Source organism: Urocampus carinirostris, chromosome 17 (genome assembly GCF_059441175.1).
Source record: "Urocampus carinirostris isolate Australia breed hairy pipefish chromosome 17, RoL_Ucar_1.0, whole genome shotgun sequence".
NCBI lineage: Eukaryota > Metazoa > Chordata > Actinopteri > Syngnathiformes > Syngnathidae > Urocampus > Urocampus carinirostris.
Window position 1 is genome coordinate 3,514,982 of NC_142365.1, and position 26,543 is coordinate 3,541,524.

The 26,543-nt window shown below is 39.3% G+C and overlaps 1 protein-coding gene across 4 annotated transcripts in view; it reads left to right on the forward strand.

The window, feature by feature from the left end:
* Positions 1–26,543, forward strand: part of gria3a (glutamate receptor, ionotropic, AMPA 3a) — a 118,141-nt gene that overhangs the window by 38,388 nt on the left and 53,210 nt on the right. For all 4 annotated transcript variants that reach the window (XM_088321331.1, XM_088321332.1, XM_088321334.1 and 1 more), the window contains exons 4-8: positions 333–520; positions 12,403–12,456; positions 17,012–17,173; positions 19,968–20,135; positions 21,318–21,422. In XM_088321331.1, coding sequence (XP_088177457.1) covers positions 333–520; positions 12,403–12,456; positions 17,012–17,173; positions 19,968–20,135; positions 21,318–21,422 — 677 coding nt within the window. The remainder of the gene's footprint in view (positions 1–332; positions 521–12,402; positions 12,457–17,011; positions 17,174–19,967; positions 20,136–21,317; positions 21,423–26,543) is intronic.

The window sequence follows — 26,543 nt, forward strand, 5'->3', positions numbered from 1 at the left end:
GGTCGGCGCCGTCATCGATGCAGATTTCCCAATGATCCTTTGAAGCTTGGAAAGGATGTCGCCAGGCACGTGTTCCACCTCACCAGACGAGGTGAATAAATCATTGGTATCTGCACAGGATGAAAGAAAAGGCACATTCCAACGCAAAGTGTTCTCTCATAGTTTGCCCTCAAACACTGAAGTCAGATTTTAGAACAAGTATATTTGACTTTACGTAAGATAAAACAGTGTATAAAATAGTATATAACTTCAGGTGTCAGGTTGGGAGGAGCAAAGTGGAATGAATGTTTGGTGAATACGAGCTAATCGTATCTCGCGCGTTCCTTCGGCAGGTTTCGCCATCCTCCAGGCCATCATGGAATCGGCGGTGGCCAACAACTGGCAGGTGACGGCCCGCTCGGTGGGGAACATCGGCAACCCCGTGGAATATCGGCGCATCATCGAGGAGATGGATCGCCGGCAGGAGAAACGGTTCCTGGTGGACTGCGAGCTCGACAGGATCAAGGCTATCCTAGAACAGGTAGCCGATCAGAGTTTTGTCGTTATTTGTTGCTCATGGTTCGAAGTCCACCTCCTCATATGGGTTTCCTTGGTTACCTGCTGTTCCTACACGCTAAATCGAGGGTTGTACTGCTCGTTCAGTAGGACGAAGACAGTGAATGATTGTAGACCCCCAGGATACGACATCCGTTTTAAGTAGGGTTGCCACAACTAATCGATAATTTAGGGTTAGGATTATTAGTTGCTCACGGTTCGAAGTCCATTCCGAAGGTGGTGGGATTCGACAGCCTCTTTCATATGGGTTTCCTTGGTTACCTGCTATTCTCACACGCTGTAGCGAGCGTTGTACTGCTGTTTCAGTAGGACGAAGACAGTGAATGATTGTAGACCCCCAGGATACGACCTCCATTTTAAGTAGGGTTGCCACAACTAATCGATAATTTAGGGTTACGTTTATTTGTTGCTCACTGTTCGAAGTCCACGCCGAAGGTGGTGGGATTCGACAGCCTCTTCATCGGTTTCCTTGGCTACCTGCTATAACCAGCTCAGTAGCCTAGATGGTAAGGCGCCCGCTTTGAGACTGGGAGGTCGGTGGTTCGCGCCCCGGCCGAGTCATTCCTAAGACTTAAAAAGTGGTCGGCGGCGCCCTCTGTTGGCTGCGGCTGCATCGTCTCGCTACAACGGGTCAGGTGCAATCGACATTTCGTTCTGTGTACATTGTTACACAGAATGACAATACAAGGAAATTATTATTATTATTATTATATTCTTACACGCTGTAGCGAGCGTTATACTGCTCGTTCAGTAGGACGAAAACCGTAAATGACCGTAGACCCCCAGGATCCGACATCTGTTTTAAGTAGGGTTGCCACAACTAATCGATAATTTAGGGTTAGGGTTATTTGTTGCTCACGGTACGAAGTCCATGCCAAAGGTGGGCTATTTAACGGAACAGTGCCTCCTAGTGGTACAGAAAAAACGTTCATTCAGTAAAAAAAAAAAACAAGAAGTTTAAATTTCTTGTACAGAAATCCTTCCTAGAAGTCGCTGCCATGTTTTTCTGTCATCTTGCTGTATTTGACACTGTTTTATGTTCGCATTAGGTGAAACAGTGCCATCTAGTGGTCGAATACTACACCCTGGGGCTTTGATATGGTTCAGTAAAGGTTGTTGGACAAAATCCATTTTTAGAAAGTAAACATGTCTGTTTAGCACTGAACAGTACACAATAAGTAGTTTACCTGAACCACTAGGATTGTAGTGGTTCCTGTGGTGTGTCTTGGGCAAGGACGGCCTGATGGCACCCATTATTTATAAGTAGCCCATCTAAAAATAAAAACCTATCCTTCATTATTTTAGGAAACTACAAGCACAATTTTGTTTAAGCTTCCCAAACACAAGCGCTCAACTTTTCACCCACAGAAAAACGATTTAAAATTTTTGGGTTCTTAAATTTCCGAAAACCCGCGTATTTTTCGGGCTTTGGTGTTGAAGCGAGCCACAGGCAGAAAACGGCGTGCACGCTATGTTTTATAAACAGTTCCCATCGCCCGAGGTGTTTTGTGCACCCACGCATGACACGACACCGAGTGAGGCAGGAGCGCTCGCCGCCTCCCCTCGGCATACCGATGCATGTTAGCCCGCGGGCTACGTGGTAAACTTTCGCTCGTTTTCATCTTTTTCTTCTTCCTTAATCGTTTGATTTAAAGGGAATACGTGAGTTTTTGCAGATGTAGTCAATCCGCGTCACGCTGCGTGTTCAATTTCTGGAATTCGGCTGGAGACGAGCAGCTCAGTTGAGGAATTTTATTGCAAAGTGAGGAAATAAAACGGAGCGTACTCCGGACCAATTATTAAGGAGAGAGTTCTCCTTCCAAAAGGCAGGCACAAATGTTTCTCCTTCTCCCTGACAGGAACAAAAACGGAACATGAATCTCTTATAGACCCACTCGTGTTACAAAAACAAAATACTCAATTGTTAGGTTAACCCCAATAAAAACCTGCACTCAAAGAAGACACAGAGACGTGAGTATCACTTACTTGCAAGGAGAAATGACCATAGACTGCCTGTTACAGTCTACTAGACACTGTGAAAAAGTCTATTTCGTCCTTGCCTTTTTATTGTATTAGGAACGCCCTAGTTTACATAATATTTCTTCTGCTCAACAACAACTTCTTATCGTATTAACAATATTACTATTGAACTAGGCGAGAATGGCGCACTGAGCAAGAATAGAACACAGTATGCAACAGTAGAATAACTTATTTACAGTTTAAATCCATCATTAATGTACAAGAGATTAAAACTGCACACAGCCGAATCTCCAATGTTGTACAATATCCATGAGTACTTCCGCAAATAGAGCTTGATAGATTGGTTGATAGTATTTCTTCCCGTATCCAGCGATTGAGAGTGTTTCTGCGGCCCATATGCTGAGTAGGCGTAGTAAAGCAGCTTGGTGAGAAAAGCGAGGATAAATACCGTATTTTCACAACCATAAGGCTCACATAAAGTCTCAGAATGTCTTCAAATTGTGCTGGGACAATATTGATATAAAAGAAAACATTGACATGAATACAGCAAGGAAATACTTCATGACAATATGTGGCTAAATAGGATGTGCTGCTGATTATATCATTAAACTAATACCTGAAAACTCCGTCTGCGAACCTCAGTTTACACTAGGCAAGCTTTTTCGACCCTGACTCACACCTGTTTTTGCTCACATCTTCAACCCGTTTTTTGATCCTGACCACATCTACTTTCCTCTCCTGGCTTTCGACTCGTTTCTGATCCCGACCAAGTTTTTCGCTCTCCTTTCCCGGCTACTGACCTGATTTTTCTGCTCCCGACACTGCCATTGCTCGCCCTGGAAGGATTGATAATCAGAATATATAACAGAACAACACTTTAAAATTAGGTTCATTATAAATCTACTTAGAACATTCATTGCATGTATATGACATCTGCCATCAGTATGTACCTGTATTTATCTTCATTCATGCAATCTCTGCGTTGCGTCGTCTGCTTTAAGCCACGTGAACTCTTCTTTCCACCAGGCTTTTAATGTACCTTTACGTTTTGTAGCGTCATCCATTTTGTTAGCTTCTTTTGAATCTTTCTTCTGGGGCTGAGGTTTTGGCTTGATTCCCAAGCACTTTTCCATATTTATTGTGCACTCTGTGCACCTACTTTGGAAAATGATATGCAAATGCACGACCATATAACACTCGGAAAAGTCCGGAAGCAGGAAGTTATTCGATGCAGGCTTCTGATTGGCTGGCAAGTATGCAAATTACCAAACGAACCGAAACTGAAATTTCCTAAACCAAACAAAGATTCTGAAATCGGAATAAAGCAAACTGGCGTCCGGGCAGACGTTATTTCAGACACTGCTATTACTCATGGGTGGAGTTGTCACAGCAACCTTTGATTCGCAAATGCAAGCTAACGCCTCTTTCCCCAACCTCACAGTCCACCAATATCTGTCATTTAACTTATTTACACTACGTGATTCACTTAAAACACAGTATTCATGTCACATATTTGAATGAATGAATGAAAACTTTATTTCGAACAAAAACAATGACTCAATAACAAAATAAAGTTACATAACATGTTCGAAAAGGAGTAGTATGAAGCAGCTTATTTTCCCTAACCCTTCTTCTTCCCTATTAATTAAATTCTATAGGTAGCTCCTTTTTTGTGTCTGAATACAACACAATCTCAAGGATACACACATTACATAAGTCAGATATCAATAATTATAATAATAACAATAGTCACATATTTTATACACTATTCATCGTAGTACCCATCTATTAACGTTTTAATGCTACTTGTCACTAAATAACAACAATAGTAATAATATTAATAATTACAGTTAATAATAGTTATAATAACAGCAACAATAACAACAAAGTTAACCATAGTTTTAAACGCCGTATTTCCAATCTCACTCGTATCCCATTTTCTTCATCCCTGTATTTCGCCATTATTGTTTTTTTGTATTTCAATTTGAACACATGAATAGTTGGACATTGTTTGATCTCGTCTTGTAAATTATTCCAAAATTTGACTCCGCACACAGACACACACCTATTTTTCCTGGTGGTTCTCACCTTTGAGATTATGAATTTACGATAGCCCCTTAAGTTATAATTTCCCTCTTTCCGAATGAATAATTGACGGATGTTTTCTGGCACTATGTTTTTGTTGACCTTAAATAACAGTTGTGAAGTGAAAAATGTTATTAACTCATCCAATTTTAATCATTTAGACTGCATGAATAAAATATTATTATGATCAAGATATGGTTCTAATTGCATGTTTTTGGAGGACAAAAAGGGGACATTGTTTGATCATTTTCTGACATTGCAAAACGGAACTCTCTACACTCAATATACTCAAGATGTAAAAAAATCATAAGTTTTAAAAAAAGATCGCATATGCAAATTGAAGATTTTGCGGCAATGCATAAGACATGGTTCACACCAGAGTTTTTCTCTCGATGGAAAAATTGGAGGGCAGTACGGTGGCGCGTGTGCGGCACAGTTCTGAGGTCATGAGATCGAACCTCCTGCTTGCGTGGGTTTCTTCCCACATTCCAAAAAAATGCATGTCAGGTGAATTGCCCGGTCCAAATTGTCCCTAGGTGTGAGTGAACATGTGAATTGTCTCTCTGTGTCCCCTGCCCACTGCCCGAAGATAGCTGGGATGGGCTCCAGCACCCCCGCGACCCTACTGTGGATAAGCGGTGCAGATAATGGATGGATGGAAAATCTGCTTTGAAAATCCTCAAAAAGTGCTCGAATTCGGCCATGAAAAATATATAGAAACCCTGGTGAGAGATTGCCCTGCCAGACAGCAAATAATTTCCATAACGGCCGACGCATCAGTATGTAAATGAGGCTCTTCTAGTACAATGGCAGTTTTAGTGCCGCACGATCATGTCTGCCGATGCCGAAGAACATCGATGATCTCGCAGACACGGAGATATTACCCGTACACCTTCGAAGGATGTAAATACGATATCGGGTAATCGCGGCGAGTGGTCCCGGCGGCCATTTCTGCCCCTCGGCAGCCTCCTCTCCAGTGCAAAATCTCCGAGGGGGAAATTTCCCTCACACGAGCCGTGACATCAACACTCGTTCCGAGGCGATATCAGCTCGGCGTGCAAGTAGGCCACACTGTCCCATAACAGGCAACAACAATGAGCCGCCTATAAATAGCCGATCCTCCGAGCTGGAGGGAAGATCTCTGGCAAGGGCCGACGTGAGCAAAGAGCCCGGATCACCAATGAAAAAGCGAGCACGTGATCCCTTCGCCAACGCTCTCCGGGCCTCATTAAAAGTGTTACCCGGCATCTGCACGCAGGGATGGAGGACGGATCCCGCCAGATGTAGGAATAGATGGAAAGATACAAAAATACCTACGAATTGATGCCGTATAGATAAACCAACACATAAACAGGTAGAGCCGTGCCTCAATATATGAAATGAAATGCGCTTTTCAAGTCAATGACTTCCCAAAGCGCTTTACAATGTGCTCCACATTTCCCAATAGCGGCCTTGCAGCCGTGTAAGGCGCTAACCTGCTTATTGGGGGTATTGGGGGTTCAGTGTCTTACCCAAGGACACTTCGACATGTAACACGGAAGAGCCGGGATTCGAACTGCGATCTCTTGATCCCAAGACGAGCGCTCTACCTCCTGAGCCACTGAGCCCAGTGGCTTCTTCCTTGAAAAGTCTTAAAAGGTATTGAATTCAATGTCCTAAAATAAGGCCTTACTTGGCATTTAAATGTCTTAATCCTTGGATGCATTGTTGTGGAATGTGGATAATAATTCATGATAAGTATGTAGGCATCTGGTGAAGGTTTTGGGACGACCTTCAGGAGATATCTTAACTCTTATTTGAGAACACTATAAAAGCCAATGTTGAACGTCTGGAACTTTGAACGTGTCCCGAAAGCAATAAAGTGCATTCCCTTTTTGCCATGTCTTCTCTCTGCGTATATTTTGTGGCGACGGCCAGCGACGTTCTCTCCAAAAGCATGACCTACCAGTACAGACCATGCCCTACTTACGAACGATTAGTTGTAAGTTGAATTTGTTACTAAGTTGCTTCAGTCCTTTATTTTCTATGTTTAAGGTTTATAGAAGAATGTTTAAGGCTTGTATAAGTCACCTATCTGGTTTTGTACTCAAAAATAAACATTTCATAAAATAATATGCTCTATAAAGACAAATAAACTTTAATTTAACTTACGTATGAAAGATGAGCTTCAAGAGTTAGGCGACTTCCTCCTCCGTGGTAAAAAGTGGCCGAAAAAAAGCGTTCCAACCATTTTCTCAACCGCATCAAGCTTTCTTATTCCACTGTCGTTTCAAAAGAAACAGCTCGCCTCTTCTTTACAGATTACAACAACCATATTGAATGGATGCACGAGATATTAAACAATAAAAATGTCAAAGTTCTTAGCGCGCTGGAGATACAGTATAGTATGTTTACACACGGACTAATAAATGTTTAAAAAATTATTTTTTTAAATACACTAAAAAATGAATGACAATATACCCGACAAAACACATTAAGAAATACATCACATCACAAAATAAACAACAATATACACGAAAAATACACCAAAATATTAATGGTTGCCATGGCGCCCAATTGGCTCCGCCCGTGTGGCGCCAGCTGCAGTTTGTTAACAGATTGGCTCCCTGTCAGTATTCAAACTCTGTCCTGTTAGTCCCATTTTGTCGGTCCGTCTGCGAATCTCTGCCCCGCAAGACGTGGGTTTTGACTCGGTCCTGTTGCCTGTAGGCATGTCCTGTCCAGTATTGTTCCCGTTTATTTTTGTCCTGTTTAATAGCAGCTTTTAGTTTCGTTCCCGTCTATTTTCGTCCTGTTTATTATCCTCTCCAGTTTTCGTTCCCGTCTAGTTTGTCCTGTTTTATTTTGATATCCTGTTTCATTATCAACCCTGTCCGTCCCGTCCTGTCCGGTATCGACCCCGTCGGTCCGATATCAACTCGGGCAATTGGTATCGATTTTGTATCATTTCACGCCAGACTGCTGCTTAACACGCATGACTCCCCCATTTCCCATAAAATAAAAGGCTCGTGTTAAAAACGTCACGCGTTTGGGTCCTGTTCCGGTTCATGACGATGAATGCCAAAATACACGAAAAAAATACATGAGGAAATACGTTTCAAAATACCTGTCAAGGCAAAATACATGAAGAAATATACAACAAATATACACAAAAAAATACTACAAAATCCAGATGCCAAAATAAATGAAAAAATACACAAAAAAAGAAATGAATGACAAAAGAAATGACAAAATACGTAAATAAACAAATTGCTTTCAGTTCATTTTGATGTATTACCTGATTCATGTTTATACAACATATTTTTGTATTTATTTATGTATTTGTACCTTTATTTCCACATCTAGCAGCAGCATCGGTCCTCCATACGTACGTATAAGAAACACTTTTGTCGGTAAAAGAAGCTCGGAGGAGCTGAAAACGGTGGCGCAGCGCCCATTACCCCCGGACAGACAGCGTAGCGTGGGGGGGCTTGGGGAATAGTGAAGCGGCCGAGGGGTTTTGGGAGCGCTGCCATGTTGCGTAAGTCTGAACTTGACGCTCTGAGATGCTCAGCCAAGACAGGAGAGAATATATAACCGACCGTGCATTCGTTTGACGGTATCCCCCCGCCATTTCACATCTTTCCGTGCATCTATTTTTCTAGCTTTAATTTTGAAAAATCGTTCTTAACTGCATTCAGTTCACAAATTTGCTTCTAGGTGTTGCTTGTGCTCTACCATAAATCTTTTTTTCCCTGAAGGATGCTCGAATTTCGACACTGATTTGAAAAAAAACAAAAAACATTATTATTTTGAGTTCTTTGAGTTCTGATATTAATTACTAATGGAATCAATGAACCAGGCTGTTTGAAATACACACAATTTATTAACACAGAGAAATAATAATGGGGGAAAAAGGGGAGGAGTTTTCGAGCGCTGAAAGTCTGGAAATTACTAGCACAAAAAAAAAAAATTCCGCTACAATGCTAGTCGATTCGGGAGAACTCACTCTTTATAAAACTAGCAAAACTAGCAAATAAACATTTTTTGTTTTTTCTTCTAATTAAAACATGTAATTTGGTGAAAAAACACTGACAAAAACACTTTATAATTAAAAATAAATAAAGATAAAATATGAAAATTTAAAACAAATAAATAAATAAATAATATTAAAAAAAAACTAGGAATGGAAAATTAATCTTAAACATTTTTTGTTTTTTCTTCTAATCAAAACATGTAATTTGGTGAAAAAAACACTGACAAAAACGCTTCATAATTAAAAACAAATAAAAATAAAATATGACAATTTGAAAAAAAAAAAATATATATATTAATAGATAAAATCATCTTAAAAATGTAGTAAAATGATCTATAAATTTGTGCTTTTATTTCACACTATATTATACCTACACTGCTTCCATTACATTTTCGCTTTCTTTTCATACAGCGACATCTAGTGGTCTAATATGACACAGTATCTCTTTAAAAAATACCTGCCAGTGAAACAAGATATTTTTGCCCCAAAACTGGATTATTTGACTCCTTTTCCGCCATTTTATATTTAGACTTCCTGCAGCGTGAGTGACGGATAAAGCGGACGCTAGCATGCGCTTGTGATATCTAAATGCTTCTGACAAGCACGCGGGGAAAAAAAGCATAGGATAGCAACACGAAATTATGAGTAATGTGCATGTCGAATAGCGGTTTCAACCTTGCCGTACTACTAAATGAATCATATCTGCAGCTGTAGAAATAACCGGAGATAAGAGAGGGCACAGAAAGGTCAGCCATGTTTTTTATCAATCAATCAATCAATCAATCAACCAATCAAAACACTTTATTTGTCCCCATGATTAGATTGATTCTTTTCCCCCTTACTTTTTCCCCAAATTTTTTTATTTTGTTCTCCATTTTCCTACTATTTTTTTCTTCTTTTGTTTCTTTTTTTTTTTTAGCTTTTTTGTATCACTTTTTTCTTGCGGGTTTCTTCTTTTTTATTTATTTTTTTTATCTTTTTTTTTTCTTATATGGATTCTTTTCCCCCTTACTTTTTCCCCAACTTTTTTTTTTTGTTCTCCATTTTCCTACTATTTTCTTTTGTTTCTTTTTTTGAGCTTTTAGGTAACTTTTTTTTGCTAATTTCTTCTTCTTTTATTTGTTGTTTTCCTTTTTCTTCTATTGATGATTTCCCCATTGCTTTTTTCCTAGCTTCTTATTTATTTTGTTTTTCCTTTTTCCTGTTTTTTTTCTTCTTTTGTTTCTTTTTTCCAAGCTTTTTTGTAACATTTTCCTTTCTGGTTTCCTCTTCTTTTATTTCTTTTTTCCTTTTTTTCTTCTAATGATTCTTTTCCCCCTTTAATTTTTCCCCACTTTTTATTTCTTTTTTCTCAATTTTTCTTTTTCCTATAATTTTTTTGTTTCTTTTTTCCTAGCTTTTTAATTTTCTTTTCTTTTTTATTTTTCCTGCTTGTTTTTTTTTCCTCCCTTTTTCATGTTTTTCTTGCTTTATTATTTTTTCCCCTTTTATGTTTTTCTTCTCCTTTTGTCTCTTATTTTTCTAGCTTTTTCTCTTCTTTTTTTATTTTTTTGTTTCTTCTTATCCATCCCCTTTTCCTTTGTTCCCTTTTTTTAATGCTTTATTAATTTATCTCATTTTTCTTTCCCTTTTCCTTTTCATATGATTTTTTTGCCCTCACTACTACATCCAGTTTTCTTTGGGTGAGGGGTGCGATCGAATATTCATTTCACTTATCGAATTCCTGTCCTTTACGAAACCTTTATTTTGAAAGTTTTACCGACCCGCAGCAGCATTCTACCTTTTTCAAGCACTGACGGAAATCAGTGGATCCCAAGGGATTGTGAAACTGGAGCATCGGGATCCTAAAAATATTTGTTATGCCCTCCTGGAACAAATCCACTTCACAGAAGGCGAGAGAGTACAACTGTTTCTACGAGACGCATTTATAAGGATTTTACACAACATGAGGAAAATCTCGAAGGAGCTGACATGATGGCTGCCGTCTTGCTGCTACGGGAGCCCCCCAATAGCCATTTGGTCTATCGCAGGGGTGTCAAACTCATTTGAACTCGGGGGCCACACGATAGAACAAACATTCTCTCGGGGGCCGGACTAGTAGATTCAAGAGAAAGAAAAAAAGAGAAAAAGAAATAAGAGAGAGAGCAAGTGTGTGAGAGAGAGAGAGAGAGAGAGAGAGAGAGAGAGAGAGAGAGAGAGAGAGAGAGAGAGAGAGAGAGAGAGAGAGAGAGAGAGAGAGAGAGAGAGAGAGAGAGAGAGAGAGAGGAGAGAGAGAGAGAGAGAGAGAGAGAGAGAAGGGGGGGGGGGGGGGGAAAGGAGAGGGAAAGAGAGAGAGTCAAAGAAAGAAAGAAAAAAATGAGAAAGAAATAAAGAAAAAAGAACGTGAGAAAGGAAATAATATCAAAAGAGTGAAGAGAAAAAGACAGAAAGAGAGAGAAAAAGAGTGAGGATGAGAAAGGGAGGTCAAAAGAAAGTGAATGAGAAAGAGAAAGAAAACTGAGAAAAAGAAGGAATGAGCAAAGAGAGAGAGCGAAAGAGGGAAAGAGACAGAGAAAGACAAAAAGAGAAAGACAAAAAGAGAAAGACAAAAAGAGAAAGAAAGAGTTGGGAGTGAGTTGAAAGAGGAGAGAGGAAAAAAAAGAAAAAAAAACAATAAGGGAAAGGAATGAAGAGAGAGAAAGAGTGAAAGTAAGAAGGAAAGAGAAAAAAAAGAGAGAGAAAGAGAAATACTACTATAGTTGCTTTGCGAGTGGTGCCTCGCTAGGGTGACATCAAGTGAAAATATTTCAAACTACAGCTTATTTTCCTCTTGCGCTTCTCCGTGTTGTTCAATCGGAACGTGACAATAACGCTTCCATATTCTTCCTTGTGTTTTGTCGCCAGCAATTTGGTGACATCTAGTGGTCAAATATTACACAGTTTCCCTTCAGCTTTATGAATCAGCAGCCCACATCCAAAGCCTGTAGGCTCCTATTTGGCCCGCCTGCCATATTTTGCCCACCAACTGTCAATTCGACCGCTGTTTTTGAGGTTTTGCAGAAATCTAAACTATCAAAGACACCTACGTCCAAGTCACCACCTCCAGAAAGCCATTTTTGGGATCCGTTCAGTGACGATAATGGAGCAATCAAAGGCGAGTGCGCAAAGACAGTTGGGGGAGGGGTGTACAGAGAAACCCAGTGCGGAGCAAGATCGGATATTTTCCGCACCCTTGACCTTATTTGCCTCCTTGAAGTTAACGCGAAGGACTTCTTGGCGTAAATGTCATTCCTTCTTCTCACTCCGCCTTTGAGTCCTCTTTGTTGTTTGAGGGTCGGTGTTGTAGAATATAAACTTGCGTTTGTAGAATAGATTCACATACATGTGTTCAGGAGACTTGCTGACATGTAGAAAGACTTGCGTACAGTCGGGAGAAATGTTGCTTACATCTCGGGAAGGTCTGGGCGGACGAATTAGTATAAACAATCCTCCTTAAGGGAGGACAAGAGATAACGGCAAAGGGCAAGGTGACATAAACTGGGATACATTTAAAAACACTTCCAAATAAGGACGGAACCCTGGGCATGTACGCCTTCAGGCGTGAAAAGGGACGGGGCCAAACCGGGTACACGTGCTATGTTGAAACTATAAAGACTTGCTGAAATTGTTGTATCAATAAAAAAGAGCTCCCTCTGACGTCATTCGATTCCTGCATTCTTTGAACACGTATGAGACCATTCAACAAATTGGTCTTATCTTCAACTCACCCAATATTTCTTCTCTCGTAGGTGGTGATGGCGGGAAAAAACACCAGAGGATATCACTACATCCTGGCCAACCTGGTGAGAAATGTTTGATTGTGTCTTTGATTTTTTTTTAAAAAGGCTTTAAAGCAGGGGTGTCAAACTCATTTGAACTCGGGGGCCACACGATAGAACAAACATTCTGTCGGGGGCCGGACGAGTAGATTCAAGAGAAAGAAAAAGAGAGATCAAGAAAAAAAGAAAGAGGGAGGGAAAAGGAGAGAGGGTGGGACAAAGGAAGAAAAAGAGAGAGAGAGAGAGAGAGCGTGAGAAACAAAAGATAAAAAGTCGTGAGAGAGGGGGAAAAGAAAGGGAGAGGGAGAAAGAAATCCAAAGAGAAATAGAAAGACAGAAGGAGAGAAAAGAGAAAAGAAAGCGCGAAGGGTACGAAGAGAGAAAGAGAAAAGAGAGAAAAGGAAAAAAGGAAGTTTGAGCAAAAGAGGTTAAAAGACACAGAGAGAGAAAGAGACAAAGAGCAACAAAGTAAGAGAAAAAGAGAGACACAGAGAGTGACAGAGACAGGGTGGGAGGAAAGGGCTGGAAAAGAGAGAGAGGGGGGGCGAATGAGAAAGAAATAAAGAAAGTGGGAAATAGAATAATATCAAAAGAGTTAAGAGAAAAAGACAGAGAGAGAAAGAGAGAGAGTGAGCACAATAAAGAGAAAGGGAGGAAAAAGGGAGAGGGAAAGAGAAAGAATCAAAGAAAGAAATGAGAAAGAAATAAAGAAAGAAGAGAAGAGATCAATAGAGATAGAAATAGATGGAGAAGGATAGAGACAGATAGCGATAGATAGCAATAGATTGATAGAAAGAGAGAGAGAGAAATAAATACAAGTACAGTGTCTTTGTTCGAGGCACCTGGCTTTCAAGCGGACATATTTCCACCTGCAGCTTGTTTTTCTCTTGTGCTTCTCTGAGTGTTGTTTCTCGGGCCGGATTCAATCCCTGAGCGGGCCCGATCTGGCCCGCGGGCCGCCTGTTTGACGGCTGTGCTTTAAAGGAATTATCAAAGACCTCGAGCGTGTAGACACGTCTCTTTGAAAAATAGACACAGATTGTAGTAATCATCAAATTCATAGCGCTCATTTCCACTTGTCAAAGTTGCATGCTTTAAACACGTATACCCACAGTCTTATACAGCGTGTGTTCCTTTTTAGCCTTCGCCTTCTTTTAAGTATTTGATTGTGACTCTTCCAGTTTGTTTTGTCTGGGTTAGCCCCGTTAACCGTCGGCTAGCTGGCCTGCCTGCGTGCTCATTGTTTTTTCTCCCAGCTGGGTTGGTGTTTATTGCTGCCACAGTAGTTTAATGGTTGTTGGCTCCCGGTTATCCCGGCTGCTTACTGCATGTTTTCTGTCAGCCAGCTTCTCGTTGTTATCCGACGATAAATCCCAGTCCGTTCTCTGTGGCGGCCGGCCAGTCTGCCGTGATTATTTGGTAATATTTACCGCTGGGTTTGTGTTCGTTGCCGTAATGTGTTTGTTTTTTGTTGCTTACCCTGGCTGCTTACTGCATGTTTTCGACCAGCCAGCTTCTTATTGTTTTCCGTTGATCGATCTTGTTTTATCTTCTACAGCCGGGGTGGCTAACTCGGTCCTGGAGAGCCGGACGTTCTGCATGTTTTGGAGGTTTCTCTACTCCAACACAGGTGACGCCAATTTTCAGCTTGTTAGCAGGCTTTGTGAGAGCTTGATAAGGATCCAGGTGATCGGAATCACCTGGATTGGAGCAGAGAAACCTCCAAAACGTGCAGGACGTGCGGCTCTCCGGGACCGGTTTAGCCACCCCTGCTCTACAGTATGAACCCTCCGTGATCACTTGGTATATTTACGGCCTGGTTTGTGTTTGTTGTCGTCATGTTTTTGTTATTGTTGTCGGCTCACAATTATCCTGGCTGCTTACTGGATGTTTTCGGTCAGCCAGCCTCCCGTTTTTTTCCACCGATCGGTCCCGGTTTGTCCTCCGTGGCAGCCGGCTAGTCTGCCCTGTCCCGGCTAGTTTTTGCCAGTTTGCCACATTTTGGCTGTTCGCCATTTGCTGCTCTCATCTACGACCCTACACCTAGCCATTCTCCACAAAAACTACTAAAACTTGGGTGCTGGTGTGCTTCACACGCTGTCACAGCTCAGGAAGTCAAAGACGAGCAAAATAATTGGAACATACTGTTAGGTTTAAGTAACCGACATTTTTAATAAAACGCTCTGAAATAAAAGAAGACATAGAGAATCGGTCATAGAGAATTGGTTATTTTATTAATCATTATCATGAGAGCGGCGGAGACCAGGCTGTTACAAATCTCCTCCTCGCTCTGAACAAGTCCCCAAACCCTCCCTTCTAATATTAAGGTTCTTGGTGAAAAACAACTTGAGTTATGGCATGCACAGGTCAGGGTGCACCCACTGGGATGTGAAACAGACTGAACAAAGAACAACTCATGGCCTTGAAGAACAGCTTACGGCTGAAAACTATACAAAAAGGGCTGAGAATACTTATAACATATTAATGTCAACTGTAGGATAAATATATGTATATAATTCCAACACATACCGATGACCTATTTATATACATGATGCAAAAACGTTTTTCTCGCATTTTTTTTGTTTTAGAATTTGGAAATCACTTTAATATTAGGATTCAAGGAAAAACTAAATACAGGGTATACTCCTTTAATTCGCGAGTTATGTTCCCTCGCTGGCGATGTTATCTGAAATGACGTACGAATAGAAAAATCCGGTTTGCCAGCCGATTTCATCAGGCCTGTGAGACGATGCTGAGAGAAGCACAGGAGAAAAATGAGCAGCAAATAATGAGCTAAAAAAATACATTATATGCCTTTCGTTTACTCGTCCGGCCCCCACCAGAGTGCTTTTTCGACACCCCTGCCTTAAAACATGATTTTGTGTTGTTTTTAAATGTTTTTTTTATAATATCATATTGGAAAAAACAAATACGTAAATACCTAGATCTGTTATGTACGTATTTTGCACACTTAAAGAATTATTTTCTATTAATTCTTGTTTTTCTTTGTTTTTTTTCTTCGATTGAAATAAAAAAAAAAATCAAATCATAAAATACCCTTATCTGTTATATTTTGCCAATTTTAAGGATTATTTTGTCATTTGTTTATGCTTTTTTTTCCTCTTGAAATTAGAAAACAAGTACCGTATTTTCCGCTCTAGGGGTGCACCAGATTATAAGGCGCATCTCCCCAAAATGGTCTTTTGTGATATATTTTCGATATATAAGGCGCACTGGACTATAAGGCGCATGGAATGAAAGCTATAGAAAAAGCGAGGGTTGTGTAAATAATAAATAAATGCCTTTGAAATAGAAGATATTTCAATTAATTTTAGCAACATGCTAACCCAAAGGAAGGCACTAGAAGACCACTCTATATGTTTGTCAAAGGCAGAACAGTTACCGTATCATTTAATTATGACTACCCGTTTCCAACTCCATTTGCTGTATTTTCCTGTAAATAAGGCGCACTGGATTATAAGGCGCATCTCCCCAAAATAGTCTTTTGTGATATATTTTCGATATATAAGGCGCACTGGACTATAAGGCGCATGGAATGAAAGCTATAGAAAAAGCGAGGGTTGTGTAAATAATAAATAAATGCCTTTGAAATAGAAGATATTTCAATTAATTTTAGCAACATGCTAACCCAAAGGAAGGCACTAGAAGACCACTCTATATGTTTGTCAAAGGCAGAACAGTTACCGTATCATTTAATTATGACTACCCGTTTCCAACTCCATTTGCTGTATTTTCCTGTAAATAAGGCGCACTGGATTATAAGGCGCATCTCCCCAAAATAGTCTTTTATGATATATTTTCGATACATAAGGCGCACTGGACTATAAGGCGCATGGAATGAAAACTAGTAAAAGGAGGGTTGCATAAATAATAAATGCGTTTGAATTGGAAAATATTTCAATTAATTTTAGCAATATGCTAACCAAAATGAAGGTACGAGAAGACTACTCTATATGATTGTCAAAGGCAGAACAGTTACCGTATCATTTCATTATGACGACGCGTTTCCAACTCCATCCGTCGTATTTTCCTGTAAATAAGGCGCACTGGATTATAAGGCGCATCTCCCCAAAATAGTCTTCTGTGATATATTTTCTATACATAGGGCGCACTGGACTATAAGGCGCATGGAATGAAAGCTATAGAAAAAGCGAGGGTTGCGTGAATAATAAATAAATGCGTTTGAATTGGAAAATATTCCAATTAATTTTAGCAATATGCTAACCAAAATGAAGGTACGAGAAGACTACTCTATATGATTGTCAAAGGCAGAACAGTTACCGTATCATTTAATTATGACTATGCATTTCCAACTCCATCAAACATATTTTCCTGTAAATAAGCCGCACTGGATTATAAGCCGCACTTCCCAATTTGTGGCCAATTTTGGGGTTTTTAGGTGCGCCCTACAGTCCCGGGAAATCAATACTGAAATATTCAATTCCTTCATATGATTTCATTCTAAAAGCTGATTTTGTGTTGATGTTTTATGCATGTTTTTGTTTTTTTCTCTCTTAAAATTTTGTTTGTTTAGCTCGATTTTTTTTTTCACCTGCAGGGTTTTTCCAACATGAGTTTGGATCGGGTCTTTTCCGGGGGAGCGAACATCACCGGCTTCCAGATCATCAACCCGGAGAGCCCCGTTGTGCAACAGTTCCTGCAACGTTGGGAACGTCTGGACGAACGAGAGTTCCCGGAAGCCAAAAACACTCCGCTAAAGGTCTTTGTGAAAACTACTCTCTTTTGGTCCTTCATTGATGAGTTTGATTGTCTAAAAATTGTTTGTTTTCAATCACAGTCTTCAAAAGAAACACTGGTTCAATTTCCAGATTTTATTCGTTCTGGGAGTAGCTTCCTAACCGGAAAAGTTGTAAACCGAGACGTGTTTTGAATGTAAATGCGCTAATCCGTTCCAAACCCCGCAAGAAAAACAGTATATCGTTTGAATAAATAAATAACATAATAGAGAGAGAGAGGGAGAGAGAGATACAAATTGAGAAAGAGAGAGAGAGAGATACAAATTGAGAAAGAAAGAGAGAGAGAGAGAGAGAAAATCAGAAAGAAAGAGAGAGAGAGAAATACAAATTGAGAAAGAGAGAGAGAGATACAAATTGAGAAAGAGAGAGAGAGAGAGAGAGAGATACAAATTGAGAAAGAAAGAGAGAGAGATACAAATTCAGAAAGAGAGAGAGACAGAAAGAAACAAATTGAGAAAAGAGAGAGAGAGAAAGAAACAAATTGAGGAAAAGAGAGAGAGAGAAAGAAACAAATTGAGGAAAAGAGAGAGAGAGAAAGAAACAAATTGTTAAAGAAAGAGAGAGAGAGAGATACAAATTGAGAAAGAGAGAGAGAGATACAAATTGAGAAAGAGAGAGAGAGAGAGAGAGAGATACAAATTGAGAAAGAAAGAGAGAGAGATACAAATTCAGAAAGAGAGAGAGACAGAAAGAAACAAATTGAGAAAAGAGAGAGAGAGAAAGAAACAAATTGAGGAAAAGAGAGAGAGAGAAAGAAACAAATTGAGGAAAAGAGAGAGAGAGAAAGAAACAAATTGTTAAAGAAAGAGAGAGAGAGATACAAATTGAGAAAGAGAGAGAGAGATACAAATTGAGAAAGAAAGAGAGAGAGAGAGAGAGAGATACAAATTGAGAAAGAAAGAGAGAGAGATACAAATTCAGAAAGAGAGAGAGAGAGAAAGAAGCAAATTGAGAAAAAGAGAGAGAAAGAAACAAATTGAGGAAAAGAGAGAGAGAGAAAGAAACAAATTGAGAAAGAAAGAGAGAGAGAGATACAAATTGAGAAAAAGAGAGAGAGAAAGAAACAAATTGAGAAAGAAATAATTTATTTTTGTCCTGTTTAATATCGGTTTCCAGTTTCGTTCCTGTCTTGTTTGTCCTGTTTATTTTCGAAATCCTGTTTCATTATCTGTCCTGTCTGTCTGTCCCGTCCTGTCCGGTATTGACCCCGTCTGACCGATATCAACTCAGGCGATTGGTATCGATCTCGTTGGCCTCTGGCTTCCTATCACGCCAGACTGCTGCCTAACGTGTACGACTCCCCATTTCCCGTAAAATAAAAGGCTTGTGTCAGAACGTCGCGCGTTTGGGTCCTGATGCTGTTCACAAAGAGAGAGGAACAAAGAAAGAAAAAGGGGGAGAGAGAGAGAGAGAGAGAGAGAGAGAGAGAGATGCAAATTGAGAAAAAGGGAGAGAGAGAGATGGATGCAAATTGAGAAATGGTAGAAAGAGAGAGTGAGATATAGAAATTGAGAAAGAAATAGAGAGAGAGATACAAATTGAGAAAGAAATAGGAGAGAGAGCAAGTGAGAGAGAGAGAAAGTGAGAAACAAAAAAGAGAAATAGAAACAGAGAAAAGAGGAGAGAGAGACAAAGAGGAACAAAGAAAGAAAAAGGGAGAAAAAGAGATACAAATGGAGAAAGAGAGAGAAAGAGAGAGAGAGAGAGAGAGATACAAATTGAGAAAGTAATAAGAGAGAGAGCAAGTGAGAGAGAGAGAAAGTGAGAAACAAAAAAAAGAGAAATAGAAACAGAGAAAAGAGGAGAAAAAGAGAGAAGGGGAAAGCAAGAGAGAAAGAGACAAAGAGGAACAAAGAAAGAAAAAGGGAGAGAGAGAGAGAGGGATAAAATTGAGAATAGGAGAGAGAGAGGTACAAATTGAGAAAGAGAGAGAGAGAGAGAGAGAGATACAAATTGAGAAAGAAATAAGAGAGAGAGCAAGTGAGAGAGAGAGAACATGAGAAACAAAAAAAGAGAAATAGAAACAGAGAAAAGAGGAGAAATAGAGAGAAGGGGAAAGCAAGAGAGAAAGAGACAGGGGAACAAAGAAATAAAAAGGGAGAGAGAGAGAGAACGAGAGATACAAATGGAGAAAGAGAGAGAGAGACAAATTGAGAAAGAAAGAGAGAGAGAGAGAGAGAGATACAAATTGAGAAAGAGAAAGAGAGCGTGAGCGAGCGAGAGAGAGAGAGAAATACAAGAGACATAAAAAGTCGTGAGAGACGGGGGAAAAGAAAGGGAGAGGAAAAAAGAAATCCAAAGAGAAATAGAAAGACAGAAGGAGAGAAAAGAGAAAAGAAAGCACGAAGGGTAGGATGAGAGAAAGAGAAAAGAGAGAAAAGGAAAACAGGAAGTTAGAGCAAAAGAGGTTAAAAAGACACAGAGAGAGAAAGAGTGGGAGAAAAGGGGTGGAAAAGAAAGAGAGATAGCGAGAGAGAGAGAGAGAAATAAATACAAGCACAGCGTCTTTGTTCGAGGCACCTGGTTTTGGCAAAATCAAGTGGACATATTTGAACCTGCAGCTCGTTCTTCTCTTGTGCTTCCCTCGGCGTGGTCTCGCGATTTTTGTTCACGTGACAGAATATTCTGGTCTGCGCACTAGTTTTCAGTCTAACTAAGAAAACTGGACTTTACTTAACTCCTCAGGAGTATTCTTGTTCAACCCTGGATTAATAAAAACAGGCGTATAATTTACCGGGGGTTGGTTTTGTGTCCCAGTACACGTCGGCATTGACCCACGACGCCATCTTGATCATTTCCGAGGCTTTCCGATACCTCCGACGCCAACGCGTCGACGTTTCTCGAAGGGGAAGTGCGGGAGACTGCTTGGCTAATCCTGCCGTGCCTTGGAGTCAGGGAATCGACATCGAGAGAGCTCTCAAAATGGTAAGTGCGGTTTATAGTACACGTAGTATACGTGTTTGTGTCAGGCATGGTGTTGGGAGTATCCTGGTTTGGGGCTGCAGGAATCCAACTGGGGAGTTGCATTTCATTCAGGAAAACACAAACTTAAGCATGTACTGTGAAAAAACTGGAACAGAGAATGAAGCGGGGTTGGGTAGGGTTACTTTAACTGGATTACTTTCAATGACTTTTGGATTACTCCAATAGCGAATATGCTAATAAAAGACCAAATAAACTAAATATGAATAAAATGACTCCATTTTGTGCAGGCTTTGGTAGTAACGGACCCAACCCTGCTCGTTACCAGGGAGAGTAACTATTTCCATTACTTTAAAAATAAGTTGTATGTCAAAAAAGTAGAAATCTTAGCAGTACTTGATTGATGTCATGGACAAATGATTAAAAAGTAACTGAGCTTCCTGATAGTAAAAGTAACTCGTTACCAGGGTTGGGTAGGGTTACTTTCAATTACTTTTGGATGACTCCAATACCAAATATGCTAATAAAAGACAAAAGAAACTAAATAGGAATAAAAGGATGACTCACACCACGTGGTAAGCTTTCCCTCCTGGCTTTGATCTCTTTGATCTCCGGCAAAACTAACATCAAATGCGACAGAAACAAAATGAAAATCAATCCAAACAGCATTTTTTGCCGTTCCATGTGTTCCGTTACTCCCCAAGCCAGCACAAAGTCGAGTCATTTTATTCCTATTTAGTTTCTTTTGTCTTTTATGAGCATATTTGGTATTGGAGTAATCCAAAAGTCATTGAAAGTAATCCAGTTAAAGTAACCCTACCCAACCCTGTTTTTCAAATATAAAAAAAGAACGATACCGGGTGTCATTTGTGCGGTAAAGTGGTCTCCTACTGTGGCAACACCACAAAACTACATGAACACTTGAAAAAAAGCCCACCCTGCAGAGAGCAATGAGCTGCAACCAATAATGTAAACCTGTAAATTTGTTGTTACTATGGCAACTGAATCAAAACTGACGTTATTTTCCAAATATTCCGCAATGGAAGTTGTTGCTCAATGAACCACTTTGTTCTGGAACATCACTAATTAAGACTGGAGTGAAGGCCCAAGGGTAAAATTCCCGGTATTGAACCATCACATTTTGCTAACGAGTGAGGTTATCCAACTTTTTTTTCCGCCCGGCAGGTTCAAGTTCAAGGCATGACGGGAAACATCCAATTCGACACGTTCGGCCGAAGAACGAACTACACCATCGATGTTTACGAAATGAAGTTGGGAGGTCCTAGGAAGGTAGGTCACCTCTTCATCCAGAACACCAGAACAAGTCACAATACTCTTTTGCTATTTTGGGTATTGCTAGCCGCTAACACAGAAATGGTGAAGCCTACTTTGTTGAGCTATTTTGACATGGTTACTGTTAGCATGCTAGCATATAGCATTCCCTCACCGGATGCGGTCATGTGCAGATGGTATGGTGTAATCGCTTACTGAGATAGCAACGATTAGTGTTCTTACGGTTGCTTGAAATCCTTAAATGCTTGAATTTGAGTGTTTGTACATGATGGAAATTGTTGCCATCTTTCTCAGGCTGGGTGTTGGGCTGAGTTTAGGGGATAGGGTTTGGGCTTCAAATAAGGGTTTTAAACTGACTTTGTTTTCAAACTAGGATTGGGGCTTAAGGTCCCTATTTGGGTATTAAACTGAGTTTAGGGTTCTCAAATATGTCTGGGCTAGAGTTAGGTTAAGGTTTAGAAACTAGGGTTTAGAGCTAGGCTTAGGGTTTCAAAGTTAGATAGATAAAGAGATAGAGATAAAGAGATAGAGATAAAGAGATAGATAGACGGATAAAAAGAGAGATAGAGAGAGAGAGATAGATAGATGGAGAGATAGAGAGATATATGTCTAGATAGTTAGATAGATGTCTAGATAGTTAGATGGATAAAGAGATAGATGGACAGATAAAGAGGGATAGAGAGATGGATAGAGAGAGAGAGAGAGAGAGAGAGAGAGAGAGAGAGAGAGAGAGAGAGAGATGGCTATATAGATAGAGGGATGGAGAGATAGAGAGATAAATAGATAGATGTCTAGATGGATAGATAGATGTCTAGATAGTTTTTTATCTTTCACTCTCTCTTTCTCTCTCTCTTTCTCTCTCTCTTTCTCTCTTTCTTTCTCTTTTTCTTTCTCTCTTTCTATTTCTCTTACTCTCTTTCTCTTTCTCTCTTTCTTTCTCTCTCTCTGTTTCTCTTTCTCTCTATCTCTCTCTTTCTCTTCCTCTCTTTCTCTTTCTCTCTATCTCTCTCTGTCTCTGTCTCTTTCTCTCTCTCTCTTTCTCTCTCTCTGTCTCTCTCTCTCTTTTTTTCTTTCTTTTCCACCCCTTTTCTCCCACTCTGTCTCTGTCTCTTTCACTCTCTGTGTCTCTCTTTTTCTCTTCCTTGCTTGCTCTTTGTCTCTTTCTCTCTCTCTGTGTCTTTTTAACTTCCTTTTTTCCTTTTCTCTTTCTCTCTTCCTACCCTTTGCGCTTTCTTTTCTCTTTTCTCTCCTTCTGTCTTTCTATTGCTCTTTGGATTTCTTTCTTCCGCTCCCTTTCTTTTTCCCCTCTCTCACAACCTCTCTTCTTATCTCTCTTTGTTTCTCCCGTTCTCGCCCTCTCTCTGTCTTTGTCCCACCCTCTCTCCTTTTCCCTCCCTCTCTCTTATTTCTTTATCTCTCTTTTTCTTTTGAGTTTTTCCTTGCCCTCATGTTGGTTCCAGATCAGGGGATAGTGTCATAATAGTCTGAAATAATAGTCTGTGCAATAACCTGTGCAGCCCTTTGAGACTCTTTGTGATTAAGGGCGTCACAAATATAAACGACTTGACTTTCTCTTGAATCTACTCGTCCGGCCCCCGACAGAATGTGTGTTCTATGGTGTGGCCCCCCGACTTAAAATGAGTTTGACACCCCTGCTTTAAAAGGTGAGGCCAGTCAGCAGGTCACATGGAAATTCGACAAGATGGCGGACCTCTCCTATCGACCCACTCTGCATCCTGCCATCGTTTCCGTCTGTTCTCGCCAACTAAGCCATTAAAATGCAACAACACCAAAGCCTGGTTACCAACGCGACGCTCTTTTGTCCTCTGTATCCTTGACGCGAATGCTAAATCGTGCACAACATTTACTTCGGAAGAGATAAAAGCTCGGAAATCGAGCGTGCGTCGTTAAAATATCGGCGGTAATGTGTTTTTGAGCTGCAATAAATACAAGTTCTTTGATTAAGTCATGTTTTTATGTTTGGCCCATAATCACAAGGAGTCTCAAAGGGCTGCACAGACCACAGATTAACGCAAAATACAGACTATTATGACAGCATCCCCTGATCTAAAACCAACATGAGGGCAAGGAAAAACTCAAAAACCTCAACATGAGGAAAATGAAGACGCCTTGAGAAGGGACAGTCTCAAAGGGCTGCACAGACCAGATTATTGTAAACAACAGACCATTACGACACCATCCCCTGATCTAAAACATACATGAAGGCAAGGAAAAACTCAAAAACCTCAACATGAGGAAAATGAAGAAACCTTGAGAAGGGACAGTCTCAAAGAATTGTACAGACCACAGATGATTGTAAACCACAGACTATTATGACTCCATCCCCTGATCTAAAACCTACATGAGGGCAAGGAAAAACTCAGAACCTCAGCATGAGGAAATGAATAAACCTTGAGAAGGGACAGTCTCAAAAGGCTGCACAGACCAGATTATTGCAAACAACAGACCATTATGACACCATCCCCTGATCTACAACCTACATGAGGGCAAGGAAAAACTCAAAAACCTCAACTTGCGGAAAATGAAGAAACCTTGAAGGGACAGTCTCAAAGAGCTGCACAGACCACAGACTATTGCAAACCACAGACTATTATGACACCATCCCCTGATCTAAAACTGACATGAGGGCAAGGAAAAACTCAAAAACCACAACATAACGAAAATGAAAAAACCTTGAGAAGATTATTGCAAACCAGACTATTATTACACAGTCTTCTTAATTCTATTTTTCATTTTTTCTTTTTCTTTTTTATTGAATATTCAAAAAAACATGTATCTGATTCATATAGTTATTAATTTATATTTTTAAATACATTTTTTCGGATTAAATTTATTTTTTTAATAAAAAAATATGATACACATTTTGGAAAATGCAAACATAAAATATGATTTACATCAAAATATTAAAATTTGAACAAAAAAATAATCACCTTTTTTTTAAAGTCAAATATATTTATTTATCTTCTATATTTTTTATAATATGAAAAAATATATTAGAAAATATAAATACAAAATCTTTATTTGTTTGTTTTTAATTGTTTAAATGTTTTATAAATTAAATCTAATTCGTTTAAATAAAAAAATCTGATTAATATAAATCTATTTATATTTTATCGTTTTTGTTACGATTAAATATTCATAAAAATATCGAAAATTGATTCATAAAGTTTATGTCTTTTCTTTGTTTAAATATTTGATAAAAATATTTTATTAATAAGTTGATTATTCTGTGAATTATTCATAGAAAATATAATTTTAATCCCTGTATTATCAAATCTAATATGAGTTCAAATTATATTTACATCATATAAATACAAAAGTACTTGAATAATAGTTTATTTGCCAGTTTTGCTCATACTATGTCGGAAAAACGAGAAAAAAAATATTTGTTTCTATCTTTAAAAATGAGGCATTAAACCAAAATTATCTGGGGAAAGTAGCATAGGGGTTCCCATTGAGTTATAATGGGAGCCGCAGTACCGGCTGCATCCTGCCAGGGGGCGCATTACTTGAGAAAATAACACCATTCATTCCAGTGGCACCACTGATTTGCTAGGATTAAAGCTAAACAATTTGTGATATCAGATTCACTGAATTTTCATCTATATAAAATAACGATTTGTCGATAAAATTAATGGATTCATTCTCGAAGGCAAAGGGGTTCACGCGTCAGCACCCATGGTGCGGTGCCTCACTGTTCAAATCCGGCCTCCCCAGGCAGAGTTTGCATGTTCTCCCCGTGTCTGCATGGGCAGTCGGATCTGATTTTCTATATCTGTGAGTGAATGAATGTTTCTGTGTCTCTGTGTGTGGAAAATGGATGAATGGATTGATGGATGGATGAATTTTTGTTTTTATTGATTCTTCTGTTGCAACTTTCATGTTTTATACATTTAAGTGAACTTCAGAATATTTGCCATCAACAAAGAGGTAAGTTGCAAGTCTACCGTTTATCCTTTCTATACTTACTGTATATACATTTTGGAGACGTGATGAGAATTGTTTTGTCTGTGTGTGGCCTAACTGCACAAACTTAAAGGGACAGTGTGTAAAAAAAACTGCCATCATTATTTCAGGAAAACAGTATTTATTCAAGTCATTAGCAAAAAATACGTGGGCTATCATTAACAAGCATTTTTTTTAAAAAGAAACTCCCGGATTAAGAAATTTGCTTATTTTATATACACAGGTCTGCCATTTTGCTGCTACGGTTTCTCTCTCTCTCGCTCTCTCTCTCTCGCTCTCTCTCTGATATATATATATATATATATATATATATATATATATATATATATATATATATATATATATAATCTATCTCTATCACTATCAATCTATCTCTATCTATCGCAATCTATCGCTATCTATCTCTATCCCTCTATCTCTATCATCTATCGCTCTCTATCTCTATCTATCTATTTCTATCCCTCTCTCTGATATATGTATGTGTATGTATAGATATATATATAGTTTTTCACCTTTCATATATTCATATATATATATATATATATATATATCAGAGAATCTATCTCTATCACTATCAATCTATCTCTATCCTTCTATCTCTATCCATCTATCTCTATCCATCGATTGCTCTCTATCTCTATCTATCTCTATCTCTCTATCTATTGATCTCTCTCTCTCTCTCTCTCTGCCTCTCTATTAATCCATCTCTCTCTTTCTTTCTCTCTCTCTCTCTCTCTCTTCCACCCCTTTTCTCCCACTCTTTCTCTGTCTCTTTCTTTCTCTGCATCTTTTAACCCCTTTTGCTCTAACTTCCCTTTTTCCTTTTCTCTCTCTCTCTCTTCATACACTTCGCGCTCTCTTTTCTCTCCTTCTGTCTCCTCTGTTTCTCTCTATTCATCCATCCATCTCTATCTCTCTCTCTCTCCCTCTCTCTCTCTGATATATATAAATATATATATATATATATAGAGAGAGAGAGAGAGAGAGAGAGAGAGAGAGAGAGAGAGAGAGAGAGAGAGAGAGAGAGAGAGAGAGAGAGAGAGAGAGAGAGAGAGAGAGAGAGAGAGAGAGAGAGAGAGAGAGAGAGAGAGAGAGAGAGAGAGAGAATGAATCTCTCTCTCCCTATCAATC